Source organism: Rhincodon typus, chromosome 28 (assembly GCF_021869965.1).
Source record: "Rhincodon typus isolate 14 chromosome 28, sRhiTyp1.1, whole genome shotgun sequence".
NCBI classification, from domain to species: Eukaryota; Metazoa; Chordata; class Chondrichthyes; order Orectolobiformes; family Rhincodontidae; genus Rhincodon; species Rhincodon typus.
The window spans coordinates 13,822,862-13,849,711 of record NC_063359.1 but is presented as its reverse complement, the minus strand read 5'-3'; the positions used below and the strand labels follow the sequence as shown (position 1 = coordinate 13,849,711).

Here is a 26,850-nt window from a genome sequence, read left to right as displayed (position 1 = left end):
CTTGGTGCCAAGTTAAAGATAGTGTTCTGCTATAGGTCCATTCACGTAATATCGGATTAGAACTTTACACTAACGGAGCAAGAAGATATTGTCTGTATAAATCCAAATTTAATGTAGACACAACAGGCTTCTAATCTAATTCATCAGATAAAACCTTTTTAAAAAATATATAAAGGGAAATGGTGAGATAGGTCACATTAACCTACCCTTCAACAAGAGCATGGCTTAGTTGCAACACTTCCCAGTTAGATGGATAACACATGGCCATGAAATAGTGCAGGGATGAATAACAGAAATAACATTTAGTATTGGAGGACTGAGTCATTGGGAAAGGTTGGTAAAACCGAGATCCTTCAATTTGTAAAGCAGCAAGTGAGAATAAACCTCATAAAAAGCAGAAAAGTGAAAGTTAATCTGGTATACTGTTTCAATTATAAAATACAGCTATAGGATAAAGTGACACAGGTATAAAGAAGTAAAAGGCAAGTTCAAGTTCCATGTGTGAAATGTGTTTTCTTCACATGAAGAATGATTCTAGTCACGATTTTCTGGATAGGGGAACAGAGGAGTGCACTTTAGAATTGTCATGAAATAGTTGATGTTGGGTGGGAACATAGTCTTCTACAGAAGGATGAATGAGATAGATCAATTGGCTTTCTTCATTTGTATTTAACTTTGTGAAAGCAGAATAGCAATATTTGAAAAAAAAGGCCCATAAGCTCTCTTTGAACTTAGCGAAAAATTGTCAAAAAAGGTATTAAACTCTAATGGGATTCAGTTAGATGATATTGAAAGTTTGAAAACTATGTCATTTTTCTCCTGGGATCCTGAGCCATTTTTGTAAGTTAGTTTAGTATTATAAGTGTGATAAAACACAATGCTGTGCTATTAATGTACTGGAGTAGATAATACTGGGATTTAACTAAGAGACAAGGTGAAGAAGATGCTATGACTCAAAACATTTATGTAATATTGGGCAATTTTATTGAAAATGCCAGGCTTTGGGTGCGCTTTTACAAATTGTTGCTTCTGATCCAGAAAGTAGAACCTCACATGTACATTTATCAAGTCAGCACTTTTCTGCCTTCATAAATTAGAAAGAAATAATTCCGATTATCAGTTGAACTCGTGTTTATAATGGTTTTAGACCAGTTCTGATTCAGACTGTAAGCAAAGCAAAGCCAAAGTGGAGTGGATCTATCTCCTTCAGGAAGTCTTTCACTACTGAAAAAAATGTTGATGCTAATTGGTTTTCCACAGCAACTGCGGTCATCTTGCATCATTATATCAAAAATTCATTGCAAATCTAAACTGCATCAATAAACATGGTCATACAGAGATGCTGTATTTTGTTTCCTCTCAATCTTGAAGAAGAAAGACAGACATTTACATTCTCTCTTTCACAACTTCAGTATGTACCAACGTGCTTTAAATCCAAAGAGTTACTTTTGATGCATTATCATGGTTGTACTGTTGGAAATATGGCACTCAAATTGTGCACGGTGAGCTCTGCGACTATATAATCAGTTTTAGTGATATTGATTGGGGATAAATATTGGCCAGGACAGTTATGATAATTTCCCTGCTTTCTTTCAAAACAGTGTTATGCCCATCTCAGAGGATAGAATCTAAGTTTAACATCTCAATCCAAAAGACAGCACAGCACTTCCCTTTTCTGCAATGGAGGGTCAACTAAGAGTGGGACTTGAACCTGCAATCACTTAACTCAGATGCAGTAACTCAGCCCTGACAATATGTTCTCCCTTATATATTGTTTCTAGTCTTTTTGTTGTGAAGCAAGATTTTCCTTTGCTGTTGGTGCATTTGAAAAATCTTGCACTCTCACATGAATAACATACGTTATCACCTGAGCATCTTAAAATAATTTGCAACTCACTTAATCTCTCCAGAATCTAAGTTATTTTGCAAAGATCCCAAAACATGGCAGAAAGAATTTTTATCTTACACAACAATATCACATTTGGATATCACAATATCAATCATATCAGTTCATTTTTTCTTTATTTTATTGCTAGTTTAGATTTAAGGGATGGTTTATGACAATAGTTCAATTGAAACCCTTTAATGATAGGGACAAAAGGTTAATTTGAGATTATGATGTGTGTGTGTACTGTTTTAACTCCAAACTGTGTTTAACTTGCCCATTATATGCCTAGTTGGATACCTTTTGAACCATCTAAAAACGTTTACTGTTTATAAAAAGCTAACATAATTTAGATTTTAAAGTGTCATTGTTGCCATGGTAACTTGGATCGCAAATATACTTTAACCAGCTTTGGTGTGGAGTTGTTAAGTTGATTAGCATAGATGCAATTAAAATGAAATTCAATCCAGTGGATGAGACGGAAAGGAATAGATGGATATATTGATAGGTAAGATTAAAAAATGTGGGAGGAGGTTCATATGGAGCATACACACACGATAAATCTGTTGTATTGAAAAAAACACAGCACAAACAGGCAATGTAATATTAATATATTAAGGAGGGAATGCCCCATTTCAGAATGGAATATTGTTGCATCAGTTCGATCCAATGTCACAATTTAGTTTTATCTTTTGTTTTAATAAAAGATAAGCTAAAATTCAAATCTCAATTGCAGAAGCTGCACTTGTTGGAATGTTAACTTTCTTAAATGAAGTTCTATACAGATGAATATGAGGTGATGTATTTTGATAGTAATTCATAGAATCCCTATAGTGTGGAAACAGGCCCTTTAGCCCAACAAGTCCATACCAAGCCACCCCCCTATAACCCACACTACAGGCAGTTTAGTCATGGCCAATCCACCTAGCCTGTATATCTCCAGACTGTGGAAAGAAACCAGAGCACCTGGAGGAAACCCACACAGACACAGGGAGAATGTGCAAACTCCACACAGACAGTCACCCAAAGGTGGAATTGAACACAGGTCCTTGGTGCTGTGAGGCAGTAGTGCTACCCACTGTGCTACCATGCCACTCCTATTAGATGGCCTCATTAATTAAAAGGTGCAAGTCTGTGTGCAGCAAATTAAAGGATCTTGGTACAAATATCCCAATCACTAAATATAGCACCACAGATTGGCAAGGTCATAAAACAAACTAAATTAACCATTTTCCTGATTTCTAACAGGGTGTTACTGAAGTTATTACATTTAAGATAAAATTGTATCAAGCCTTGGTTAGATCACACTAAAGCGTACAATGTGCAGTTCTGGTCATTATCTTATTAACAGGATATGGAGGCACAAGGGGGCAGAAGATTTATCCTGGTTCCCCTATGGGCATTCAACACCTGACTTCATTACAGCCTTGGTAGAAAATAGCTGATGTGAAATTGACACCAACACATCATTTGACAGAATGTGGCATCAAGAAGCTCGAGGAAAACTGAAGTCAGTGTGACTCAGGGGGGTAAACTCTGCACTGGTTGAAGTCTTAATGAGCACAAAAGGATGATGAACGTACGAACAAGGAACAAAAGTAGGCTGCTCGGCTCTTCAACCCTCTCCATCATAAATAAGATCATTGTTGATCCCATTTTTTGCTGCAGCTCTATATTCCTTCCTAACCCCTGAAATCTTTCATCCCCTTGGTAGTCAAGATTCTATCTACCTGTGCCTCACAAAATATCTAAAATTTCTGTATCTGTTGGCTTTTGAGGAAGGGCATTCCAAAGAATCACAGCCCTCTGCAAGAAGAATGTTTCTTTCCTTCAGCTCCATCTTAAATGGACAAACCCTTATTTTAAACTATAATCCCTAGTTCTAGATTCTGCCATGAGAGGAAACATCCTTTCACATGCACCTGGTCAAGTCCCCTCAGGATCTTTTATATTTCAAATAAGTCACCCCTGACTCTTTTAAACTCCAGAGGATACAGGCCTACCTGTCTGGCCTTTCCTCATTAGGCAATCCATTAATTCCAGATATTCGTCTAGTAAACCCTCTCTGAACTGCTTCCAATGTATTAACATACTTCTATAAGTACAATGACTACTGAATGCAACACCCCAGATGGGGTCTCACCAATGCCCTGTTTACCTGAAGCATAATTCCCCTACTCTTGTATTCAATTCCCTTGCAAAAGACATAACATTCCAATAGCTCTCCTGATTATTTACTGTACCAGGACACTAACCTTCTACGATTCATGCAGTGTGACACCCAGATTTCTCTGTATGTCAGAGCTTTACAACCTTTAACCATTTAGACAATGTGCTTCATTTTTCCTATTTCCACCAACTTGGACAATTTCACACTTTCTCACACTCCATTGACTAGATATTTGGCCTTCTTCACATCTCATTTCCTATCTATCACTCCTATCTGTCATTTAAACTATTCTTATAAATTGTAAAGAGTTGAGGCCCCAGCATTGACCCCTGTGGCACACCACTTATGCCATTCTGCCAGCCTGCAAAAGACCCAATTATTTTATGTTCTGCTTCCTGTCAGCCAAACTTCTTTCTATGCCAATATGTGACACCCTACACCATGAGCTTTTCCCTTTGGCAATAATCTTTGATGTGGAACCTTGTCAAATGCCTTCTGGAAATGATGGTTGTGGCTGTCAGTCAATCATCTCAGTCCCAGGACATTACCAAATAAGTTCTACAGTGTGGATTTCTCTACCTAATCATCTTCAGCTGCTTCATTAATGACCTTCCATTCATCGTAAGTTCAAAAGTGGGGATCATTGTTGCTGAAATTATAATGTTTAACACCATATGCAAATCCGCAAATACTGAAGTGTTTTATATCCATATGCATCAATACCTGGAAATGCATGGGTTGATATGTAGTTAGGAACATTCACACTACACAAATGCCAGGCAATAACCATCTCCAACAAGAGAGAATATAACCAACTCCTCTTGATATTCATTGGCGTTACCACCACTGAATCTTCATGATCAACATCCTCAAGGATACCATTGACCAAAAACTGTACTGGATCAGTTTCATAAATGCTATGGCTACTAGAGCAGGCCAGAGGCCAGGAACTCTGTGGGAGGCCAGGAACTCTGTGGTAGTTAACTTACTTCCTGACCCCTTCGAACCTGTAAAACTTGTCCACAAGGCATAAGCCAGGAGTGTGTTGGAATGTTCTCCATTTGCCTGGAGGAGTGCAGTTATAACTGTATTCAAGAAGCTTGATGCCTTCCAAACAAAACAACCTGCTTGATTGGAACCCCATTAATGACCTTATAACATTAATTTCCTCCATAACTGATGCACAGTGGTTGCAGTGTGTACTATCTATGAAATGCCCTGCAGCAACTCATCAAGGTTCCTTGCATAGTCCCTTCCAAACATGGGACCTATACTACATAGAAGGAAAAGGACAAGATACATAGGAACATCATCTGCAAGTTTCCCTCCAAACTATCCACCATCCTGACTTGGAAATGCGTGACTGATACTGTGTCGTAATCTTGAAAAACCCTTCCTCAGACCATTTATTGGCTTTTGCAGTGCTTCAAGAATGTCGCTCCTCACAAAGCAATTAGAAATGGGCAAGGCATACTGGCCTAGCTAGCAAGGTACACGTCCTGTGAACAAATAACAAAAGAATTATAAGAATAATACCAGAAATGTGTCAGTACACATATTAAGAAAAGACAAGCAAAGTGTGTCTCTTGAAAAACGCTGAAAGTTAGAGCAAAGACATCTTTAAAATTATGAAAGATTTGGATACAAATGATACAAAGACAATGTTTCCAAATGTTAGGAAGAGCATGACTGGAGGTCATCAATCTAAGATCGTCAATAAAAAAATACAATCAGGAATCTATGACTGACATTTAGGTCTTAGTTCAGACAGAACGGTTGCAAGTTACCTTTCTGTGTTGACTAGAATCATTATTAAAATAAGTTTAGAAAATTTCCATCTCAATCTTGATAGCCATGTATCTATAACACAAAGCCTCTCATAATTACATGCTAAAAGCATTAAATGGTCAACCAAAGTGTCCAGAAGTATATGATGTGGAAAATGAATATTTCACACTGGTTCCCTACACCATCCTTTATTATCCCCATCCTTCCCACTCTGTTAACACACACCCCCTCCCCACCCCAGGATGGTGCATTGCTTGGAGACCATAAAAGGTTGTTTATCCAATTCACGTATGACTTGCTGAAACAAAAGAGAAAGTGCTGCAAATGCCCAATTGCTTCAGGTAACTTATGTGGAAGAGAAACAGAGTGAATGGCCTGGAGTTTTTGATGGCCAGAGGGATGTAATGTACACGGGAGTTGTGTGGTCAGACACTACAGAATTCCCAGACCGGCAGATTCTGAGGGAAATGAAGGTTCAGATCCGCAGTTCTCCTGTGTCTAGAATTCTTTGAAAGTATCCATTTAGGTTGGAAAAATCGGAGAGTTCAGCCTCTCTTAAGTAATTAGTTATTCAGGAAATGTTGGACAGCTAGAAACCTTGCCTTACTCCTGAGCAACTATTGAACTGACCCCAATTTACCACACTTCCCCATCTGACTACACCTCCCTGATTCCTTACACACCCTGCCTCGGGGATCCACATGCACCTCCTTACTCCATCTCAGCCCACCCACCCTCACAACACAACCCCCTTCCACGCCACCAGATTTGACACTTTACCATCTTCCCAGAAGCCAATACTCCACACATCACACACCATCCCTTCCCCCACATCCCCAGTCCCATACCATTGGACCCGATATTCCCGCCACCCCAACCTACCCTAAACGTTCCATCACTTGTCGGGCCTCCTGCTCAGCTTGCATCCTGATATCCTATCATGTGGCACTCTACACAACTGGCACCCTAACCTCATATTACTTAGCCTTTCATTGCAGTTGACAAAGTGCTTGTCTGTGATGCTGCACATTTAAATCACAAAATATGTAAATCACTGCTGTGAAAAAAGAGGCACAGTTTGACCTCCCCTGACTATCTTGCAATACAATGGACCTGCCAAAATTAAAGTATGAACCACACTTATGAAAAGGCCTGATCGAAATTTCCTGTTAGACATGTGAAACTCCTCCGCAACATAAAAAAAAGTAGGAGCGAAGTGGCAATCTGACTGTGATCGCCAATTTTCAGAAAATATGGCGCAGAATTTCACATTGTTGGCTTTCTATCAGAAAGTTCTGATCTGATGTCAGTTCATAGACCTGAAATGCTAACTCTATGCCTCTTTCCCCCAATTGCTGCTTAACCCACTGAGTAATCCCATGTTTTGTTGTTATGAATCTCTGTAGAGTTCGCAAAATGACGACTTCATTCTGAATCACCTAGAAATGGAAGGTTTTGCTCGTTCCCTGTAATTCTAGTGCCACTAATGATGTGACTATGCTTCAGTATTCTTGCCACAAATTCATTGCTTTCTTCACACAGTTACATGTTCCAAATTTCATTCACTTTGCTACCTTTTAAGAGGCTTATCGAAAGTATAGTACTTTTCAATTGAACTGTGGAAGGAAAATATTGAATTATGACAAAATATTAAAAAAACCAAACAAATCGACAAATTATTTTGTTATATCTTTAGTGAGTCTTATATATGTTCGATAACAGTTAATACCTCTCCCTGTACGCTGTATCAATGTTTCAATGTAGCATTTGCTGAAAAACAGTAGAATGACTGTTACATATCATGCAATTCAGATTATTGACGTGGTTCCAATACAAGTTGGCAATATCATATAGCTGAGAATAGAGTTTTCACATTGTCTGCAATCAAGGAAAATGAGCACAAATTGTGCTTAAAAATGGTGTTGTTTTCCCACAGTGAATTTGCAGTTCAAATTTCCAACAAAGCATATTTGCATTATCATAAAATTTTCCATGAACAAGTGTAATCAGTCAGCAGGATAGAGTGTCATTTATTTTTATTTTGGAAAAAAAATGACATTCATTGATGTATTTGGAATGGTGAATTGGTGTATGGACAATTGAAACTGGTTTTATCATAAGAAGAGACTTTTCGATAAGAGTGTACAGTGTCCTTCCATGATTAATCTGATTTTAAAATCACTTGAAGTGCTGTAAAGATGTTATACATGGACATTGAATAGTTCATGTACATAAATCATCACGTGCATCTGGAGGAAAGCTGCAAGCATATTTTTTGCCGTTTTTTGGGGTTGGGGGTGAATGTTGACTGGCTTCTAGCTTGAAGTTGTTTAAGCCATCTCTAAAGATTGTGGAACCTCAATTTACACTTGATACAACCTGCATTTAAAAATACAGACTTTTGCGCTGGTTTGGCAAATGAATGGCAACTCAAGGCCATGTTATATTGGGCTGTATCCCTTCAGTGTATTATAAATAATATCAATCATATTTTTCTTGACAAGTGTGCTACAATAGTGCTACAAGATATCATCACCTAGGTCTCCTTAAAAAGCTTCTGATCTGAAATCCTGTACGATTCCAATGAATACATTGAGGAGCCCAAGGGATGCTTGTTAGGATTTAATAAAAATCTAGTTGGAAAATTTCTAAATGTCATACTTTGCTTTTTAAGGCCAATGCTTCAAACTTTGGCTCATGCAATTTAAATTACGTATTTTTGAGAGATTCCTTTACTTTAAGAGAGGGTGAACTTTAGGTTATTTTAAGCTAGGGTGTGTCAATTTTGGGAATTCCAATATTTGTTAAAGCGAGCTCTCCCTGATCAGGTACGATATTCACCAGATAAATGCTGAGATAATCTGCATTAAATCCAATTTCTACCCTAATCACCAGTATGGTACATCATTTCTATTTACCACACCAGTCATCCTGTAGTCTCCCTGAATCAGATAAGTCATGTCGTGCAGTGTCAAAGTTGTTCTTAATTTTTTACTGCTAGCCCATGATTCAAGATTACACATACCTATCTTAATAACTAGAAGAGACGAGGCTTCTGTTCCATCTATGAGTCTGTGTTACAAGTAATGAACCTCAGCCTATAGTATATTGCTAGATCTGGCTGCATTTTTCAAGCAGCTTAATGATGTGAGCTTGAATCTGGAAATTACACTATACATCATCTTTATACAATATTCTACTTACTGATTTCCTATTTTCACTATTTTACAGCAGTGTTGACCTGTTTGCTTTAAATGGGTCAACATCTCTAAACATGACAGGCAGAGGAATTTGATACAATAATGCCAATCAGGTTAATCTCCAAGCATTGGATCTTATACTCTCCTCTCCCCTCTGCACATTTGGAGCAGGAACTCAGGTCTCAGGTGGTTTGGCCGATGAAAAGACTCCCTGAGGTGCTTTCTTCATTCTTTAAAAACAATGTGTGAGTGTGCTTGCATGCACACATTCTCACACTTTCGCAGGCATTTTTCCTGCCTCTTGTCTATGGGAACATATATCAGGGTGTATTATAAGAGCACATGTGGACATCTGACTTGGGCAAAAAAAAACTGTGCAGTGCTAATGGACAAGTGGCAGTACAGTACTTTTAATGGTTATGAATAGTATGAAGAAACCTTTTACAAATATCAGCCTATATGATTACTGTGTGTTGGCACTGAACCATATGTGAGAATAAGCATAGATTCAATTGTAAGCTTCTAAAGTAATTTGTTTGAGAGATTGCCACTATGCCTATTATGAATTCAAATATTCATATAATCTAGGTCAAGTGAGTTACAATGATATCACAACTGGAGAAAACAGGTTATTTATAGCAATGACATATTAATTAAGCACAGGAGGTGACACTTACGTGTGTGTTACTACGTGCTTTTATTTTTGGACATGTGATATCAGACTCAGATGCTTCATTGCATATTAGCATATTAATGTTTACTATAGACCCCCAGAACACTTTACTCTGAGATTCAGGTGTCAGTACTCTGTTTTCGGCTGTTATGGATATTAAAGGCCCTTTGGCTGAGGTAGAAGAAGGAGAAAATTAGCCAGCATCTGGGCTGCTAATCATTGTTTAATGATTCCTGTCAGAAAGTACACAGCTATAAACAGCAGGCCATGACACACAATCAGAAGGAATAGGAGCAAGAATAGGCAATCAACCCCTTAACTCTGCTCCGTCATTAAGTAATGGCTTAAGCAATTGTTACCTTCACTCCACTTTCCTACCTGCCCCATAACCTCTTACTCCTTTGTTGATCAGCAATCTTTCTCATTCAGCTTCAAATATATTCAATGACACAGCCTTCACTGCTCTCTGTGGAAGAGGATTCCAAATACTAAAGACCCTTTGAGAGAAGTGATTCTTCCTCATCTCTCTCTTAAATGGGAGATCCACATATTTTACATCTGTCCCCCTCAATTCTAGATCCCTACACCAGAGAAATTATCATTGCAGCCTTCATGTGTGTCAAGACTTCTCAGAATTTTATATGTGTTAAACAGATCACCTCTCGTTTTTCTAAATTCCAATTTAAGACCCAACTCACATAGTCGTTTTCATAGAACAACCTCTTACTTGCTGGACTCCGGCTTATGAACCTTCACAGAGTTGTTTCCAATGCAAGACTAAGTAAGGAATCCAAAAACTCAACACAGCACTCCCAAGATGTCATTTCACTAATGCCCTGAATAGATGTATAAAGACTTCCCCCTACTCTGTGTTTTTATTATTTACTCATGGGATGGAGGCATCTTTAGCGAGGCCAGCATTTATTGCCCATCCCTAATTGTCCAGAGGACAGTTAACAGTCAACCACTTTGTTGTGGGTCCAGAGTCACATGTAAGCCAGATCAGATAAGGATAGCAGATTTCCTCCCCTAAAGGGCACTAGTGAACCAGATGTTTTTTTTTTCCCAGCAATCAACAATGGTAATATGAGATAAATAATACAGTGATAATGGTAATACTAGACCCTTAATTCCAGATTCAGATTCCACCATCTGCCACGTGAGATTTGAACCCGGGTCCCCGGAACATATTGAGTTTCTGGATTAATAGTCTAGTGATAATACCACTATAATATTCCATCCACCCAGCAATAAATGCCAACATCCTTCTTGTTGTACTAATTACTGACTGTACCTGCATGTTTTTTTTGTGATTATTGTAACAAAGACACTTAGATTCCTCTGCATCATGTTGCAATCTCTCTAAATTGCAGGAATATTCTGCTTTGATATTTTTCTTGTCAAAGTGAACAGCCTTCTTCTGTTTTCTTGAATCTGCAAAATCATTGACTATTCACTTAACTAATCTGTATCATTTTTCAGGCTATTTGTATCCTCTTCACAAACTACTTTTCTCCTATCTTGGTTTCATCAGCAAGATTCAGCTACAGTACGGACTGTCCCTTTAAACGAAGCATGAACATAGATCATAATAGGAAATGGTCCAGTACTGATCCTTTTGGAACTGTAGATCTCTGTGACTAAACAGTTACAGTTTACAAACCTATAAATAACCTATTTATCCTGCTTCTCTCTTACCTGTGCAAATTCTTTATCCATTCTGATATGTCATCCTCACATAATGAGCTCTTAACCTTTTACGTGACATTTCACCAAATGCTTTCTTCAAATTGAAATAGATCTATTGGTTCCCCTTTATTCATCCTGCTTGTTACATCCTCAAAGTTCTCCAGTAAATTTTTCAAATGCCATTTCCATTTCACAAAATCATGTTGACTCTGCCTCATTGCAGTGTGATTTTCTAAGTGTCCTGCCATCACCTCGTTAATAGCAGATTCTCATGTACCAACATGACAAATATAAGACTAACAGGCTCTAGTTTTTTGCTTTCTGTCTCCCAGCTTTCTTGAACAGCAGCGTTGCAATTGCTGGTTTCCAGTTCACTGGGACACTTCCAAAATCTAGGGAATTTTAGAAAATAACAACCAATGATCCACTTTTGGAGATAGATTCTTTAAGAACGCAGAACACAAACCATGAGGTTCAGAGGACTTGTCAGCCTTTAGTCCTAACCATAGTCCTCATACTTCTAGAAATCATGGTTATGAGAATTTCCTCCCTTTACCCCACAGTGCTCTATTTCTCTCGGGAAGCTTCTCGTGTCTTCCAATTTTTCAAAACTTTACAAAGTAATTTTCACCATTCATTATTTGATCATTGGCAGCATTGCACATTTCTCTTGCAAATTTCATACCACACATACCTCCCTCGGCCAGCCACAGATGATGCACTCTTCTTGAAAATTTTTGCTTTCTCAGTGGAATATATCTTTGTGGAGAGGTATAAAATATCTCCTAAAGATCTGCCACATCTTTTCCATTATCTTACCTTTTAACCTGTCTTTCAATTCCACTTTAGCCAACTCAGTTTTCAAGCCTTTGAACAGGCTTTTATTTAAGTTTAAGACTTATTTTCCAGGCAACCTTTGTCAGTTAGATTTGTCTAATCTCTGTAATGATTAAAGTCTCTCACGATTATTGAATTGTCTCTCTTACAAGACCCATTTTTAGAAAAATTATACTGTGTCCAAAGTGCAGCTAATGCAAGTGAACCTATAAATCACTTTCACCAGTGGTCCATTTCCTTTGTCATTTCTTATGTCTACCCAAACTGATTCTACATGCTCATCCTCTGTCCGAGATCATTTCTCATTACTGTACTTGGCCCATCCTTTATTGACAGAGTTCCAAACCTCTTCCTTTCTTGCTGACCATCCGATATTTCAAATACTCTTGAATATTCAGTTGCCAGCTTTGGTCGCTTTGCAAAATCTGTTGACTCTGCCTCATTGTATTATGTGGAATCTCATGAAAGTGACATGTGTCCTGGCTGTTGACTGGAGGCATTTTGAAAGCCCCATGGCTATTCTTTTAGGGAAGACCAATCACATCTTGTCATTCAGGCAGTTTAAGCCTTCCTTTGGGATCAAAGGCCATGGGGCAGAAAGCTGCTGGCCAATCAGAGATCAGCAACACAATTGGGAAGCCTGTGGCCACTATTGGGGCAACACGCACCTGAGGCCTAGGACCATGGGTATGGGATTGAGGAGGGTCAGCAACAAGGGCACCGTTGGCTATCAGCAGGATGCCCTCCTTTTGGTACCAAGTCCCTGAATCAGACACTGAATGGTTTGAACGAAGAATACCAAAGAGCCTGTAAGCAACCCAAATGGTTTTGCTTGTCATCCTTCACACTTGACAAGGCCATCTGGTCACAACTGGGATTAATGCCAGCAGTAGGATTAGGCTCTTCAGTAGTCATTTATTGCCCACTTCAGGGTCTCAACTGGTGCCAGGTCCTTCAATGGACCAACCCACCTCAGATGTATGAGCAATGAGCTATATGGAAAGGCTGAATAGGCTGGGGCTATTTTCCTTGGAGTGTCTGAGGCTGAGGGCTGACTTCATAGAGGTTTAGAAAATCATGAGGGGCATGGATAGGGTGAATAGCCAAGGTATTTTTCCCAGGGTAAGGGAGTCCAAAACTGGAGGGCATAGGTTTACAGAGTGGGGGAGTCCAAAACTAGAGGGCATAGGTTTAAGGTGAGAGGGAAAAGATATAAAAGGGACCTAAGGGTCAACCTTTTCAGACAGAGGGTTTTGCGTGTATGGAATGAGCTACCAGAGAAAGTGGTTGAGGCTGGTACAATTACAAAATTTAAAAGGCATCTGGATGGGTACATGATTAGGAAGGGTTTGGAGGGATATGGACCAAATGCTGGCAAATGGGACTAGATTCATTTAGGATATCTGGTCAGCATGGATGTGTTGGACTGAAGGCTCCGTTGCTGTGCTGTACAACTCTATTACTCTAGGACTTAGTGGCCATGGAGATGGAAGGTGGCAGGGTTCTCACCTGCCACCTTCTCACCTGATCATATGCCCTCTGGCATCAAACGCACCATGGTCCATACACAAGATTCCATCCCAGGCCACTGCAATGGCTGTAGAATCATACTCAGTGATTTCAATTTAAGTACCAACTAATCCTTCTTATTACAATTGCTACATGCATTCAGAGAAAGAGCCTTTAATAGTGCTCTTTTGCCATTTTATTCCCATACCCTGACCGTATTTGCTGCTGCTGCATTGTTATATTTGAGGGCTGTGTCCCTTTCTGTCACACTCTTGTTCTCCTTACACACTTTGTTGCCTCCTGCAACATTACATTTGTCTCTCAACTTTCCACATCTCCCAAGAAATAAAACTCCTACCCTCCACTATTTAGGTCACTCGGGGGAAATCATGGTGTGATGGACTTGATATCACCCAGAATTATTGTATGAGAACAGAGATTCAAATCCCACTCCAGCAGGTGCTGGAATTTACGTTTATTAATGAAGCTGGGATTGAAAGGTAATCTCAGTGAGGCTGACCATGAAACTATCAACAATTGTTGTAAAACTCCATCACGTTCACTAAGGTCCTTTAGGGAGTGAAATCTGCTGGCCTTACTTGAATTGGCCCATTTGTGATTCCAAACCCAGAGCAAATGTCCTTTGAAATAGCTCATTAAGCCACTCAGGTGCGAGGGCAACTTGAAGTGGACAACAAATGCTGACCACCCCAATGATGTCCATACCCTATTAGGAATTTTAAAGGTCCCAGACCCTGGTCTCAGTGTGATTCAGGAATTCAGAGAGGGCTCTGTCATCTGCAAAGGATTCAGGACCTTACGTAATCCCTGTAGGTTGTGTAGGCTGAAGAAAGAATGTCAGTAAAATGTGTTGCAAAGCATTTGATGATGTTCTGTCTTAGCTGAATAGCTAAGAGGCAGCAAGAGGTGGGCGTGAGGCTGGAAACATTGCTAAGCATGTGAGGGAGGTGAAACATCTGAATGTTAGGTATGCGTGTTGGTTGCTGCCGGGACAGTGATGGGGTGGTGGGGTGTGGGAGCCCATTAAGTCATGTGGGAGTTTGTTGGTGCAGAGGGTATGAATTATTCTTCAAGGATTTATTCACTGACCTTGACAACCTCAGGAAGATCATTAAACTTCTTGCACTACTGCTGCCAGATCCTCAGGGGTAGTGTCCTCGGTCCAATTTCTTTCCCAGGATGTATCTTGAGGATCTCCGCCCTCCCTGTGGAAACATGGCGTCCCTCTTCCTTTCAACTTGTCACATCCAAAAACTTGGCTGCCCTCCCTCTGGTGTCTTGCTCCATTTCCTGTTCTTTCACCAAAGTCTGCCTGAGGCTGCTCAAGGACACCGTGACGCACACATACAGACCCATTAAGAAGGGCAGGGTAGCCTTGCAATGTGTAAGCTACATGTATACTCTAGTCTCCTGTAGAATGTGGAGTCAGTCAGCAGTGTGTTTTACCTTGAAATACTTGCTGGAATTGTACAGATGAATAGGCAACACAGCCTCTGCGTGTGTCCCATACTAGTCAGGAACACTCATGGAATAACCATGTTTTGTGATCCCTTTGCATATATTGGGCTGAATCAAACTTCCCAACACTATTTGGTCCAAGGGTTCTCGCCGCTCCTTAAAAGATGAGAAAAAAAAAGGTTGAGTTGTTATAAGGTCATAAGCAACAATAATTCAACAGCTTAGCCTCACATTTTCTGTTGTGAAAGATCTACCATGTGTTTTGCAATATATCCATTCAAATAGCAAGGCATGTCCAGCACTAGTTGTTCTGTAATCAGCTGGCAGTGGTGATGCATCTTTGCATCTCTGTGTGGATGGAGGAATTTTGAATTTTGTCGCGGAGACCTTGACTTTACAAGGAAGTTCCATATCCTTGTGAATGGTACCTCCTAGGTGTAAACACTTTGTTTAACTTCCAGAAATAGCACAACGCTTATTATCACCGGTGCATTTATGTGAACTGTGAAGTTGTTGGAAGCATTTTACACTCTGCAAAGTTGCAGGCAGTGCTGCTTTACAACCTACAGAGCATTTGAGGGAACAGATTTTTTTATTTGCAAGTGGTGGTTCAGGCATGGTTTTCACATTAATTTGCAATGTTTGACAAACATTTTTAAAGTCCATTGATAGTGGATTTTTACTGTGCCTCAAGCTCACACATAATCCAGCGCAGGTCTGAAGCCAAAGAAAGCATTTTGTACCTGTACAGCATGAGGTCACCATTAGTAATTTGCCAAATACAGTTAGTAAAAATTTGAACAAGTTTTATTTGCAGAGGAAACTATAAATGCAACACGGTGCATTAATAGAACATACTGTACCTGTTAGATAATAGTTATGTATAGTGGCTGTAATATTCATTAGCTATGGTACATGATATCCTTACTGTACCCTGATGACCAGATGCAACTGAATAATGTACCCACCTTTTTATTAACTGATTGATAGAAATTTCAGGAACCGTTAATTCTTAAGAGAGATAAGTTACTTATTTCATTCCTTTTCGTTATATTTATGTCACTCCCCTCTTCCACCTCCCACCCCCCATCACACTTCAAGGCATAAAGTGGGTCACTAGATCCCATGAAGGATCTTTCCTCAGAGCACCCCATAGCTGTCTACTGGGAGATACAAAGAAGCAGCGTGGGCTGATACTTAGTGAAAATGGGGTGAATTAGGAAGAAGGATTAGAGAAACCTGACATTTTTAATCTGCTAAGATTCAAGTTGAGGAAAGAGCTTCCTTTATGTATATTACAAATATTAAATAACAGAGTGGGATAGTGGTAAGTTAAATATTACTTCAAAGTAATCCAGCATACTAGCAGCAAAAGACGTGGATAGAAAGATATGAAAAACACAGAAAACACAGACAACTGTAGAGTGATAAATGTTTGAAATAACCTGCCAGGCTGAACAGTGAGAGTTAGAAATATTTTGGATGATTCCGAATGCATTTCAGTCGTATAATGGGAGGATACCAGAAGATGAATTCTGATGAGCACATTGGCCATTTTCTATTTCTCACTTTTCTTGCACTCTAGGATTATCATTACCCTTTGAAAAAAATGTCCTTTTCTCAACCTGCACCACTCAGTATTGGAATGGGCGGAGGTGAAAGGCTTACTTTGTGGGTATCTTTAATCAACGTTGAAGAACTCTAGCTCAGTAGCTCGCAAAACCCCCATAATACCCCTTACCTGAATCCTGATCCAGCATACCATGTCTCTGTCTCCCAAGTGCTGTAGATCTGCCAGTCTCAGATTCATCTGCACCTCTCCCCTACACCTCCTCTCTCGCCTCTGTCCAAGGCTCCAGACAATCTTTCCAAATCCGACAGGAATTCACCTGTACATCCTCCAACCTAGCCTACTGTATCCGTTGTTCCTGATGTGGCCTAATTTATATCGGTGAGACCAAGTGCAGACTCGGTGACCGATTCACGGAGCACCCGCGCTCCGTATCCTATAATCAACAACACCTTCTAGTTGCTAATCATTTTAATTCCCCCTCCCACTCCCTTGGTGACATGTCCATCCTGGGCCTCCTCCAGTGTCACAATGATGCTACATGCAAACTGGAGGAACAGCACCTCATATTCTGCCACAGGAGCCTACAGCCCAATGGCCTAAACATATAATTCACCAGTTTTAAAATCTCCTCACCCCTGGCCTCATCCCACGTCCAACCCTCCCTCTCATCCCCGCCTCCTTGACCAGACACAACCTGTCCATCTTCTTTCCCATCTATCCGCCCCACCCTTCCCACTGACCAATCTCCACAATCCCCTACCTGCATCTACCTATCAATATCCCACCTACCTTCCCCCAGCCCCTAGCCCCCATTTATTTCTGAGCTCCCTTCCCCCTCCCCAGTCCTGATGAAGAGCTCCAACCTGAAACGTTGACTTTCCTGCTCCTCTGATGCTGCCTGACCTGCTGTGTTCCTCCAGCTGCACACTGTATTGGCTCTGACTCCAGCATCTGCAGTTCTCGCTATTTCTGCACCTCTCTGAAACTGGATGTCTTGTCCTGGATAGGTGGAAATTCCACCTTCAACCTGTGAGCCCAGAATTGGTGGACTACCCACCTACCCTATAGCCTACAGGGCAGGGAATCCTGTCTTCTACAATCTTGTACAATTCAGCCCTATGATAACTAGTGGAGAGAACTTCCACTTAAGATGTTGGATGTCCATTCTGTCGCCTCTGATACCATTACATGCTGGCTTCTATTCTCATGAAAATTACGGCAACTGTTAGGATTTTAACATGGAATTTTCTTTTTGAATGAATTATCCTGAGCCTGCTGCCAAATTGGACAGAATAAGACTAGATAATCTGCTTAGGAAGTGATCCCACTGATCTTGGCTGTTGAAACCATTAAAGCCACAAAAGGAAAGAAAGAATGAGCAAGACTAGGTTTTTGAGGTCCAGGGAAATAAGGAAATAATTAAGTTGGGGACTGTGCATCGATTCCTGATTTCAATATTGCGAGGTTGAAAGGTTAATCTATTTGCATTGTCATTGGTCTCAATAAAATCTAATTCTGATTCTAAGTACAACAGATGTAAACAGCCTAATATTCAATTGCCTCAAAGAGATATGCCAGTGAACATTTACTGTCATAGTTACTTGCTCATAAAAAATTGAATTCCTAACACTCATATCCCTTTGTAAATTGTCAGATGAAAAATTCATTTTTTTTAAATTTTCAGACATAGGACTCTCATAGTTCAATTGGCTTGATACTGGCATCCATATCTCTGAAACTCATGACTCCTGGAAAGTAGGTTTAACTTTTATCTGTAGTGAAGACTTACGACTGATGCAGTGTGTACTGTGTAGTTGTTGAATCTTTACTCAAAGCAGACATATGAAAGAGTTAGCAGTTAGATTCAAGTGTAGAAATTATAACACTTTTGATTCCCAAGGGACGTAGCTTGTATCATATATCTGCTGTTCCTGGGTGTATTTTAGTGTAGTGATAGATAGCCAGGAGTGGAGAACAAGAGCACACAGGGAAAATCAGAGCAGATCTGAGATTCTGTTAAAAATGATCCTGTTTGCTAATATTAGCAGTTGTGTTTTACCTGACCTTATGATGCAGAGTTGCAGACTATGGTCATTTGCTTTGAGGCTTTATCTCAAGTGGTTGTTTACTGATTGAGAAATCAGTCTCCCAGCTCAATTCCCAATAAATCGGTGTTTTAATGGGGGAATGCTCTTAGGAATTGCCTGAGGAACCTTGAAGATTTAGAAGACAATCCATTTTACCTCAATCAGAATATTGTTTTGTGTGATTATTTTGTACTTGCAATATAGCAAACAGACTAAGAATAATATACATTTTTTTTAAAAAAAAGGGCATTACAGAAAGCAACAACAATGACCGGTTCAGGTTGTGTGAATTTTATAGCCCTTGGAAGATAGGGTATGGGGTCACCATTGCGTGTGCATTCTGTAGCAAGAAAGCAAACAAGGAGAACAAGAAGGCCAAGGCTGCTGAACCATTAAGAAAAATTGAAATTACAATTCTGTTCTGTTTTTATTCCAAAAAATCTCATTAAACTATTTGATGGATTTGTTATGTGGAAGGAGACTTGTATTCTTTCATTTGCATTTTAGGTAGGTATCCTAACAGAATTGAATTACCTTTAAACTTATTTACTTGAACACTTATAATTAGGCTTATAATTACTTGATCAATTTTACTCAGTGCAGAAAATTAACACAACAGTATGAATAGTTACTTTTAATAACAAAGATATCTAAGAGTTTGCTATACTAGGCATTTTAACACTGCCATGTCTAAACAGATCAAAGACTTTACATGAGTATGCGAGGACTATATTTAAAATATCCTAGACAAGCATTACAGAACATGTAATCAATGCATGACTTTTTTAACTAGTATATTCAAGTTTTTTTTTGATTGTACGAAAATTTTCCTTCACATGAATAAACACGTTACCTTCCTGAACTTGACATCTGCTTCCAAAGGAAACAGGAAAAGGGGATTTTAGAGCCCCTAGGAAAATAGCACTTTGCAGAAATGTACCATTTTGCTTTTCACTTTCCCATCAGTGAGGTAAATTTCAAGAAAATATAGCGAAACATTCATGTAACCTTTACTCTGTTGATATTATACTATGCTACCAATGACTGATTGTTAGCAGATGGCCTCTGCTTTTAAGTAAAAAGCAACTTGCTTTTTGCAAAATGTTTACAAAATGAATTTACTTTTTATAAATCCAGTTGATGCTTTGGCCGACCTAAACACTTTCTTTTTCTTAAGCTCATCACCATTCTGAATTGCAGTGATTCAGATGGTGAGAGTATGTTGCAGCTAACAGCACAATGATGCACAACAGGGAAGTTTTGGGGAGAGAGAGGGGGAAATCCTTAGCTGGTCGTTGGTAGCATGGGGTTATATTTGGATTTCCAACTTTATAAATCCATAAATGCTTCCATTCAACTTAACGCGCTGTCAAACAAAAATTGGTACAAATTGCTGACTGTCTAGTTAATTAAATGTGATGTAAAAGTACATTCCCTAATTTAACTCTTCCACTTGTCCTATGAGTCATAATAATGCATGAAGAGCTTGCTTTCAAAATATCTTACAGCTTTTTATGTTTCTTGGATGTAGGGCTTTACGACAAATGTTTTTCATCCCGGGACAGAGGATGGTCTCTTGGGATTCAGTCCGTGAGTGACTTGGGTAACAGGGATCCACGATTCTTCTTCTCCCTAAAAACAGATAGAGCTCGCAAAATGACCACCATCACAGCCCATCAGAAATACCACGCTAACCAGTGGGTACATTTGGCAGTAACATATGATGGACATAAAATGAAATTGTACGTCAATGGAGCGCAAGTGGCCGTGAGCAGTGAACAAGTAGGTGATATCTTCAGCTCATTAAGCAGAAAGTGCAAAGTATTAATGCTTGGTGGAAACTTCCAGAATCAGAACTACCGTGGTTACATGGCTGACTTCAGTTTGTGGAGTGAAGGAAGAAATCAGGGGAAAATAAGTGAAGACATGAAACACCATGCTAAGAAAAACAGTGAGTTAGTCTTACACGACAGCTTTCAGGATGTGGAGATTCACTGGCTAACTGTGAAGGACAGTAAATATCCTCATGTGGAACTAAAACATCACAATGGCTGGTTTTCAAATGCTAATCTGCAACCACCTCCTTGTGGCCAAACTGTCTGCGATAATGTTGAAGTCATAACAAGCTACAATAACCTCTTCAATTTTCGCAAGCTAAAGACTGTCCGCTACAGGGTTGTCAATGTTTATGACGACAATCATCAGAAACCTACTGTTACAAAAGAACAAATAGAACTTCAGCACCGACATTTAAACAACGCCTTTCGTAGGTATAACATCACCTGGGATCTTACAGTTTTGGATGTCAAGAATTCCTCTCTGAGAAATCGCCTTATTTTGGCCAATTGTGATATAAGTAAAATTGGGAATGGGGATTGTAACTTGGAATGTGACCACACACTAACAGGAAATGATGGTGGAGATTGCAAACCATTGCGACGTCCAGCTTTGTTAAAGAAGAAAGGAGATGGGGTGTGTGATATGGAATGCAATGATGAACTGTACAAATTTGATGATGGTGATTGCTGCAATCCAAATGTGACTGATGTAACAAAGACATGTTTTGACCCGAAATCACCCTACAGGTAGTATTAGTTATTATGTTCAATCATCCACTGAATAATTTCTATGAAATATATCTATTTTGAGTCTCAAAACAAATAAATGCCTCTGAAAGTTAATGCTTTTTTTTAAAGATTAATACTTTTTACAGTAAGGAAATGGTTCAATTACCTATTCATTCAATTCTTTATTGTTTACTTGATATGATGTAATTGTTACAAGTAATTATGCATTGCCTTTTTAGAAACTTTAGCTCCCATCTAGACAAAAACTAGATCTGTAGTTCCTTATCGTAAAAACTTGAACGTAAGGTGAAAAGCCCTGTGGCTAAGTAAAAATGAACATTTGTTAATTCTTTACACTTCTGTTTCATGCTTAATAATCAACAGCAATTAATTCCAAATTTGCCTTTCAATGGACAACGTCAATTCACTTACTTTTCCAATGAGAAAGGGCTTTTTCAAGCCTTTTAATATAAATTTGTCTGGGATATTGTGCATAATTTTAATTATATTTCCTTAGGGATGAAATTAGTCCAGCCCAGCAGCGCATATCAGGCTCAAGTAAATTGGCAGTTTGGTTTCTTATTGCACCCGATCTCCCTTCCACTGAAGTTTATAGTTTTAAGTTTTCCACGTCAATGGAAAATAAAAACTAAAATGGTGAACATTTGGCTGCCAAATCACCATGAGAATATTTTGCACTGCTGGTGTAGACCAATTTCAACATCATAATTGAAATAAATGTATATGAGTGTCAAAATTAAGAGCAAGAGTAGAGCATTTGGCTATTCAATCAGATCATCGCTGATCCAATTACTCTACATTCCCACTTACCCCCAAAAGACTTTCACCCGCTTCTTCATCAAGACTTTATGTATCTCTGCCTTAAAAATAGCCAAAGGCCTCCTGTCATCTTTTGAGGAAGAGAGTTTTGAAGATTCCTGATTCTGTGAGAAAAGAAAATCTCATCTCGGTCTTCATAGACAGTCCCTTATTTTTAAGCAGTGACCTCTAGTTCTAGATTCCCCCATAAGAAGAAACATTCTTTCCAAATCCACCCTGGCAAGACACATCAGGATCTCCAACTCTACCCTTTCAGGGTTTTTCAGAATATGTACATTTTGAGGAAAGGTGCTGCCTTAATCACTAGAGATAAAGAATGTGGCTTTGACTTTGAGATTGCAGGATGTCAAATGTGATCCAATATTATTAAGTTATTCGAAACCAGTGTAATTAATCCCTTGGAGATTGGTGAAGTGATCTGTATCATCAAGTTCTCAGCTCATTGTCTATCATAGGCTTCCACTTGGATAAAGAAAATATATTTTAGCAACAAGATGTTGTCTTACATTTTCTGATGCTAGGCAATGCTAAGTTTTCGCTGGTTACTTCATTCTTTGTGAATGGTGTGCTGAAGAAGTGGTGGGCTATATAAGAATCTTAAGGGCTCTTCTTCTGTGTCAGTGAAAAGAAAAACAGCGTTTGTGCACTTAAGAGTCTTTCATACAACTCAACTTGGCTTAGATAGTAGAACTGCTACCTGACTTGCAAGGCTTTGAATTTAAGCTCCACTGCAGGACATGAGTTTTTCATCTAGATTGACATTCGGTTTTAGTACGGGGGGATTGCTGCATTATGAGCAATGGTATATTTTGGGTGAGGTAACAAACAAAGTTCTTGCATGTAGGTTTCTGCGAGTGCTAAAGATCCTGTAGTACAGTTGCATGAAGAGCCAACATTCTTGTTGGAATCCTGGCCATTACCTCTCCCCTCACAGCAAGACACACTAATATATATCATCATGCTATTTATAGGATCTTGAAGTGTGCAAAATTCCTGTTCTGTGTCTGTAACTGACAACTGTGAATGGAGTTTTTTTTAATTGAGACTTTTCTGAGATGTTTGTTAGAGGTAGTGTAGATGTAAATCAATTTTTATTTTGTTTTCAGAGGAATTTTACATGTCCAAAGGCTCAAAAAAGTTGTAAAAACTTAGACTTGATTCATAAGAGGCTTAGCAAATGAAGAATTGTGAGACCTGTTGTTATGGTTCGAAATTGTTTCTGCAACTGGAATTTGCCAATGCAGACTGGTGCTGGTCTTTTTTGGATAAATTTGGACTTTTGGTTTGATTTTGGAGGCCAACTCTGTCCCATTGAGCAAAGTCCAGTGATAGATAGTATGTTGGACAATAACAATGTTGAAAATGACAGCATCTGGAGGAAAATTAGACTCAAATTCTGGAAGGAAGATTAAGATTCTTCAGTGTGTTCAAGTCACCTTCAAGCTACCAGTATCTAGGCTCTATAAGAGACATGCTGCATATTTTCCAGCGGCAGTCCAACACCCTGGGCTAGATTCCAAATTACTAACAGGATTGGGAAGGCATGAGGGCTCGACTTAAAAATGTTACCAAAGCTTCTGGGATGCACTTCAGTTTTCAACCTGAACATCATCCTGATGGCTTATTTCTTCATAGCCACTCGATCAAAATCCTGGTCCTTCCTTTCTAACAGTACTGTAGGTGTGCTTACACCACATGGCCTGCAGTGGTTCGAGAAGGTGACTCATTACTATCTCCTCAATGGCAGTTGAAGACTCGCAATATTCACCTCCCCCCAAAAAAAAGGATAAAGGGAGAAGGAAGAGAGTCACAAACTGTCTTGCTTCCAATTGTCATCTGTTATGTTCCTTGGGCAACATGGCTGGTTAAGGCAAAAGTGGAATTTTCAATTTGGAAAGTAAAAGGTGGAAGACATAAGGATTTGGTGGATACATATGAATTAGGAGCAAAGGGGGCCACTCAGCCCCACCAATCTGCTGTTCCATACGATAGGATCATGGCTGATCTGTTATGAGTTTTGAACTTTTCATTCTCATCTACCATTGATAATCTTTGATTTCCTTGCCTAACAATAATCTATTTACCTCTAGCTTAAAAAAAAATTAATGACCTGCCTCCAGCACCACCTTCTGAAGTAGGGAGTTCCAAAGTTGCACAAATCTCTGACAGAAATTTTATTTCTGACCTAAATTTTGAAATGTGCTCCCTTGTTCTGAAGTTACCCACAAGAAGAAACACATTTCCATTATGCAACTTTTCAGGATTGTTCAGGATCATAGTCATCCCTCTCCCTACTAAACTCCAGTAGAAATAAACTTAGTCAATCCTACAATTCTACATAAGACAACCAGTCATTCCAGGTATCATCTAAGAAACCTTGTCTGAACTACTTCCAAAACATTTCCATCCTGCCTTAAATGATAAATCCAAACTACACACAGTATTCAAGATGTAGTTTCACCAATATCCTATACCTCTTCTGAGGGGCTATAAAAAGCCAAGGCTCCATTTCTCTGCAGGACTCCATGCTATGACCTGCCAATTAGTGAAAAAAAAAGGATCTACTTTCTATTTTCTTCCAGCTAGTCAGTCTTTTATCCATGCTAGTACACCATGAGCTTCTACTTTGCGTAATAACCTTATGTTGAAAAATTGTGAAATGCTTCGGAATTCCATGTATAGTACATCTATAGGCCCTTTATCATCCACCGTGCATTTTACTCCTTCAAAGATTGTAATAAATTGGTTAAACATGACCTCCCTTTCACTAAACCATGCCCATTGCTTCCTGATTACCTTGGAATTTTCTAAGTACCCTGTTATAAGCTCCTTAATGACCATTTCTAACATCCTCGCCACAGCAGACATCAAGCTAACAGGCCTATAGTTTTCTGTATTCTGCCTCTCTTCCTTCTTGTATGGAGCAGTTACATTTGCTTCTTTCAAGCCTGATGGAACCTCTCCTGAAACAAGTGAATTTTTGAAAATTAATACCAATGCATCTACTGCAACATTCATCGTCCCTGAAGACCCTAGAATGAAGACCATCAGGATATGTAGACTAAACAGCCCACACATCCATCAGTTTGCTCAGTACTACTTCCCTATTGCTTGAAATTTCAGCAAGTCCCTCTCTTTTCCACTTCAGGATTTACAACTATTATTGGAATCCTATTTGTATCCTCCATGGAGAAGGCAGAAGCAATTCTTGGTTTCTGTATTAGTTTTCATTTAGAAAAGCTTTCATACAGAAAAGATTTACAAGGATATTACTGGGACAGGAGGGTTTGAGTTATAAGGAAAGGCTGAATAGGCTGGGACTTTTTTCCACTGGAGAGTTGGAGGCTGAGGGTTGACCCTATATAAAATCATGAAAGGCATAGATAAGGTGAAGAGCAAATGTCGTTTCCCTAGGGTAGTGGAGTCCAAAACTAGAGGGCATAGGGTTAAGGTGAGACGGTAACATTTAAAAGGGACCTCGGGGGCAACTTTTTCATAAAGAGGTTGTTATGTATAATGTATGTACAGCCAGGGAAATTGGTAGAGGTGGGTAAAATTACAATATTTAAGAGACATTTGGGCAGGTACATGAATAGGAAAGGCTTAGAGGGTTATGGGCCAAATGCAGGAAAATGGGACTGCTTCCGTTTCGCAAACCTGGTCAGTACAGACAAGTTGGATGAAAGGGTCTGTTTCTCTATAAGTATGGCAACTTTCATGTCATCCTTGAACCTCCAAACTGCTGCCTGCTGTCTGCATCAAAATATTGATAGACCTCACATGGTTATTGGCCGTCTTTGTTACTCACACTCTGTAGGAAGTTCTTGTTTGCTGGTAACTTAGTGAAACAAAGTGGCTACTAGGTTCACCTCCAGCACATTTAGAACATCTACATTTACGAGTAATCTCTTGCAAGTGATACAATTGCAACATAAGGTTGAGGTACAGAAATTTTTCAGGCATCATGTTCCCCACCCTGTTTTCTAAATCCAGCTCCCTTTATGATCTTTGTTATCTTCTGTCTCCCATTTCTTTCTCAGCTCTAAAATCATCAAATCCCTTAATCTAGTTTTGACTTTTTAAAAAGTGAATATTTTGGAAATACAGTTGTATACAGTTGTGGTATTTTCACTTATCTCCTCATGTCTCAATCACCATATCATGTGGTTATAATCTCAGTCATGTTTCAGTTGTTCTTTCAGTCCATTAGAAGAAGTGAAACAGACAGAAGTGTATCTGAATATGCCCTTAGATCTAGCTTTCCTAACACTTTCTGTGTTAGTCATTGGGAAGCAAGTTTATGTAGATAGAATGTAGGAAAGGCAGTCTCAGTATGGTGCCTAAGGAATCTATTACATTACCTTCCTTTGTGCATAGACTGTCAAAGGCAAAACACATTCAAATGCACAATAGACCTATCTTAGTATAAATCTACATACTACAGAGGTTTATTGCATTTTATCGGACTTTTACTTCAATTGTATGTTTTTGTGGAATTGTTATCAGTCTATCCTAGTGATAATGCTGGTATCAAAGATCTATGCAAAATGATG

At 39.2% G+C, this 26,850-nt stretch overlaps 1 protein-coding gene across 1 annotated transcript in view; it reads left to right on the top strand.

The window, feature by feature from the left end:
• LOC109913486 (pappalysin-1-like) overlaps nt 1-26,850 on the top strand; it is a 277,630-nt gene that overhangs the window by 8,489 nt on the left and 242,291 nt on the right. The window contains exon 2 of the mRNA XM_048613637.1: nt 20,422-21,475. Coding sequence (XP_048469594.1) covers nt 20,422-21,475 — 1,054 coding nt within the window. The remainder of the gene's footprint in view (nt 1-20,421; nt 21,476-26,850) is intronic.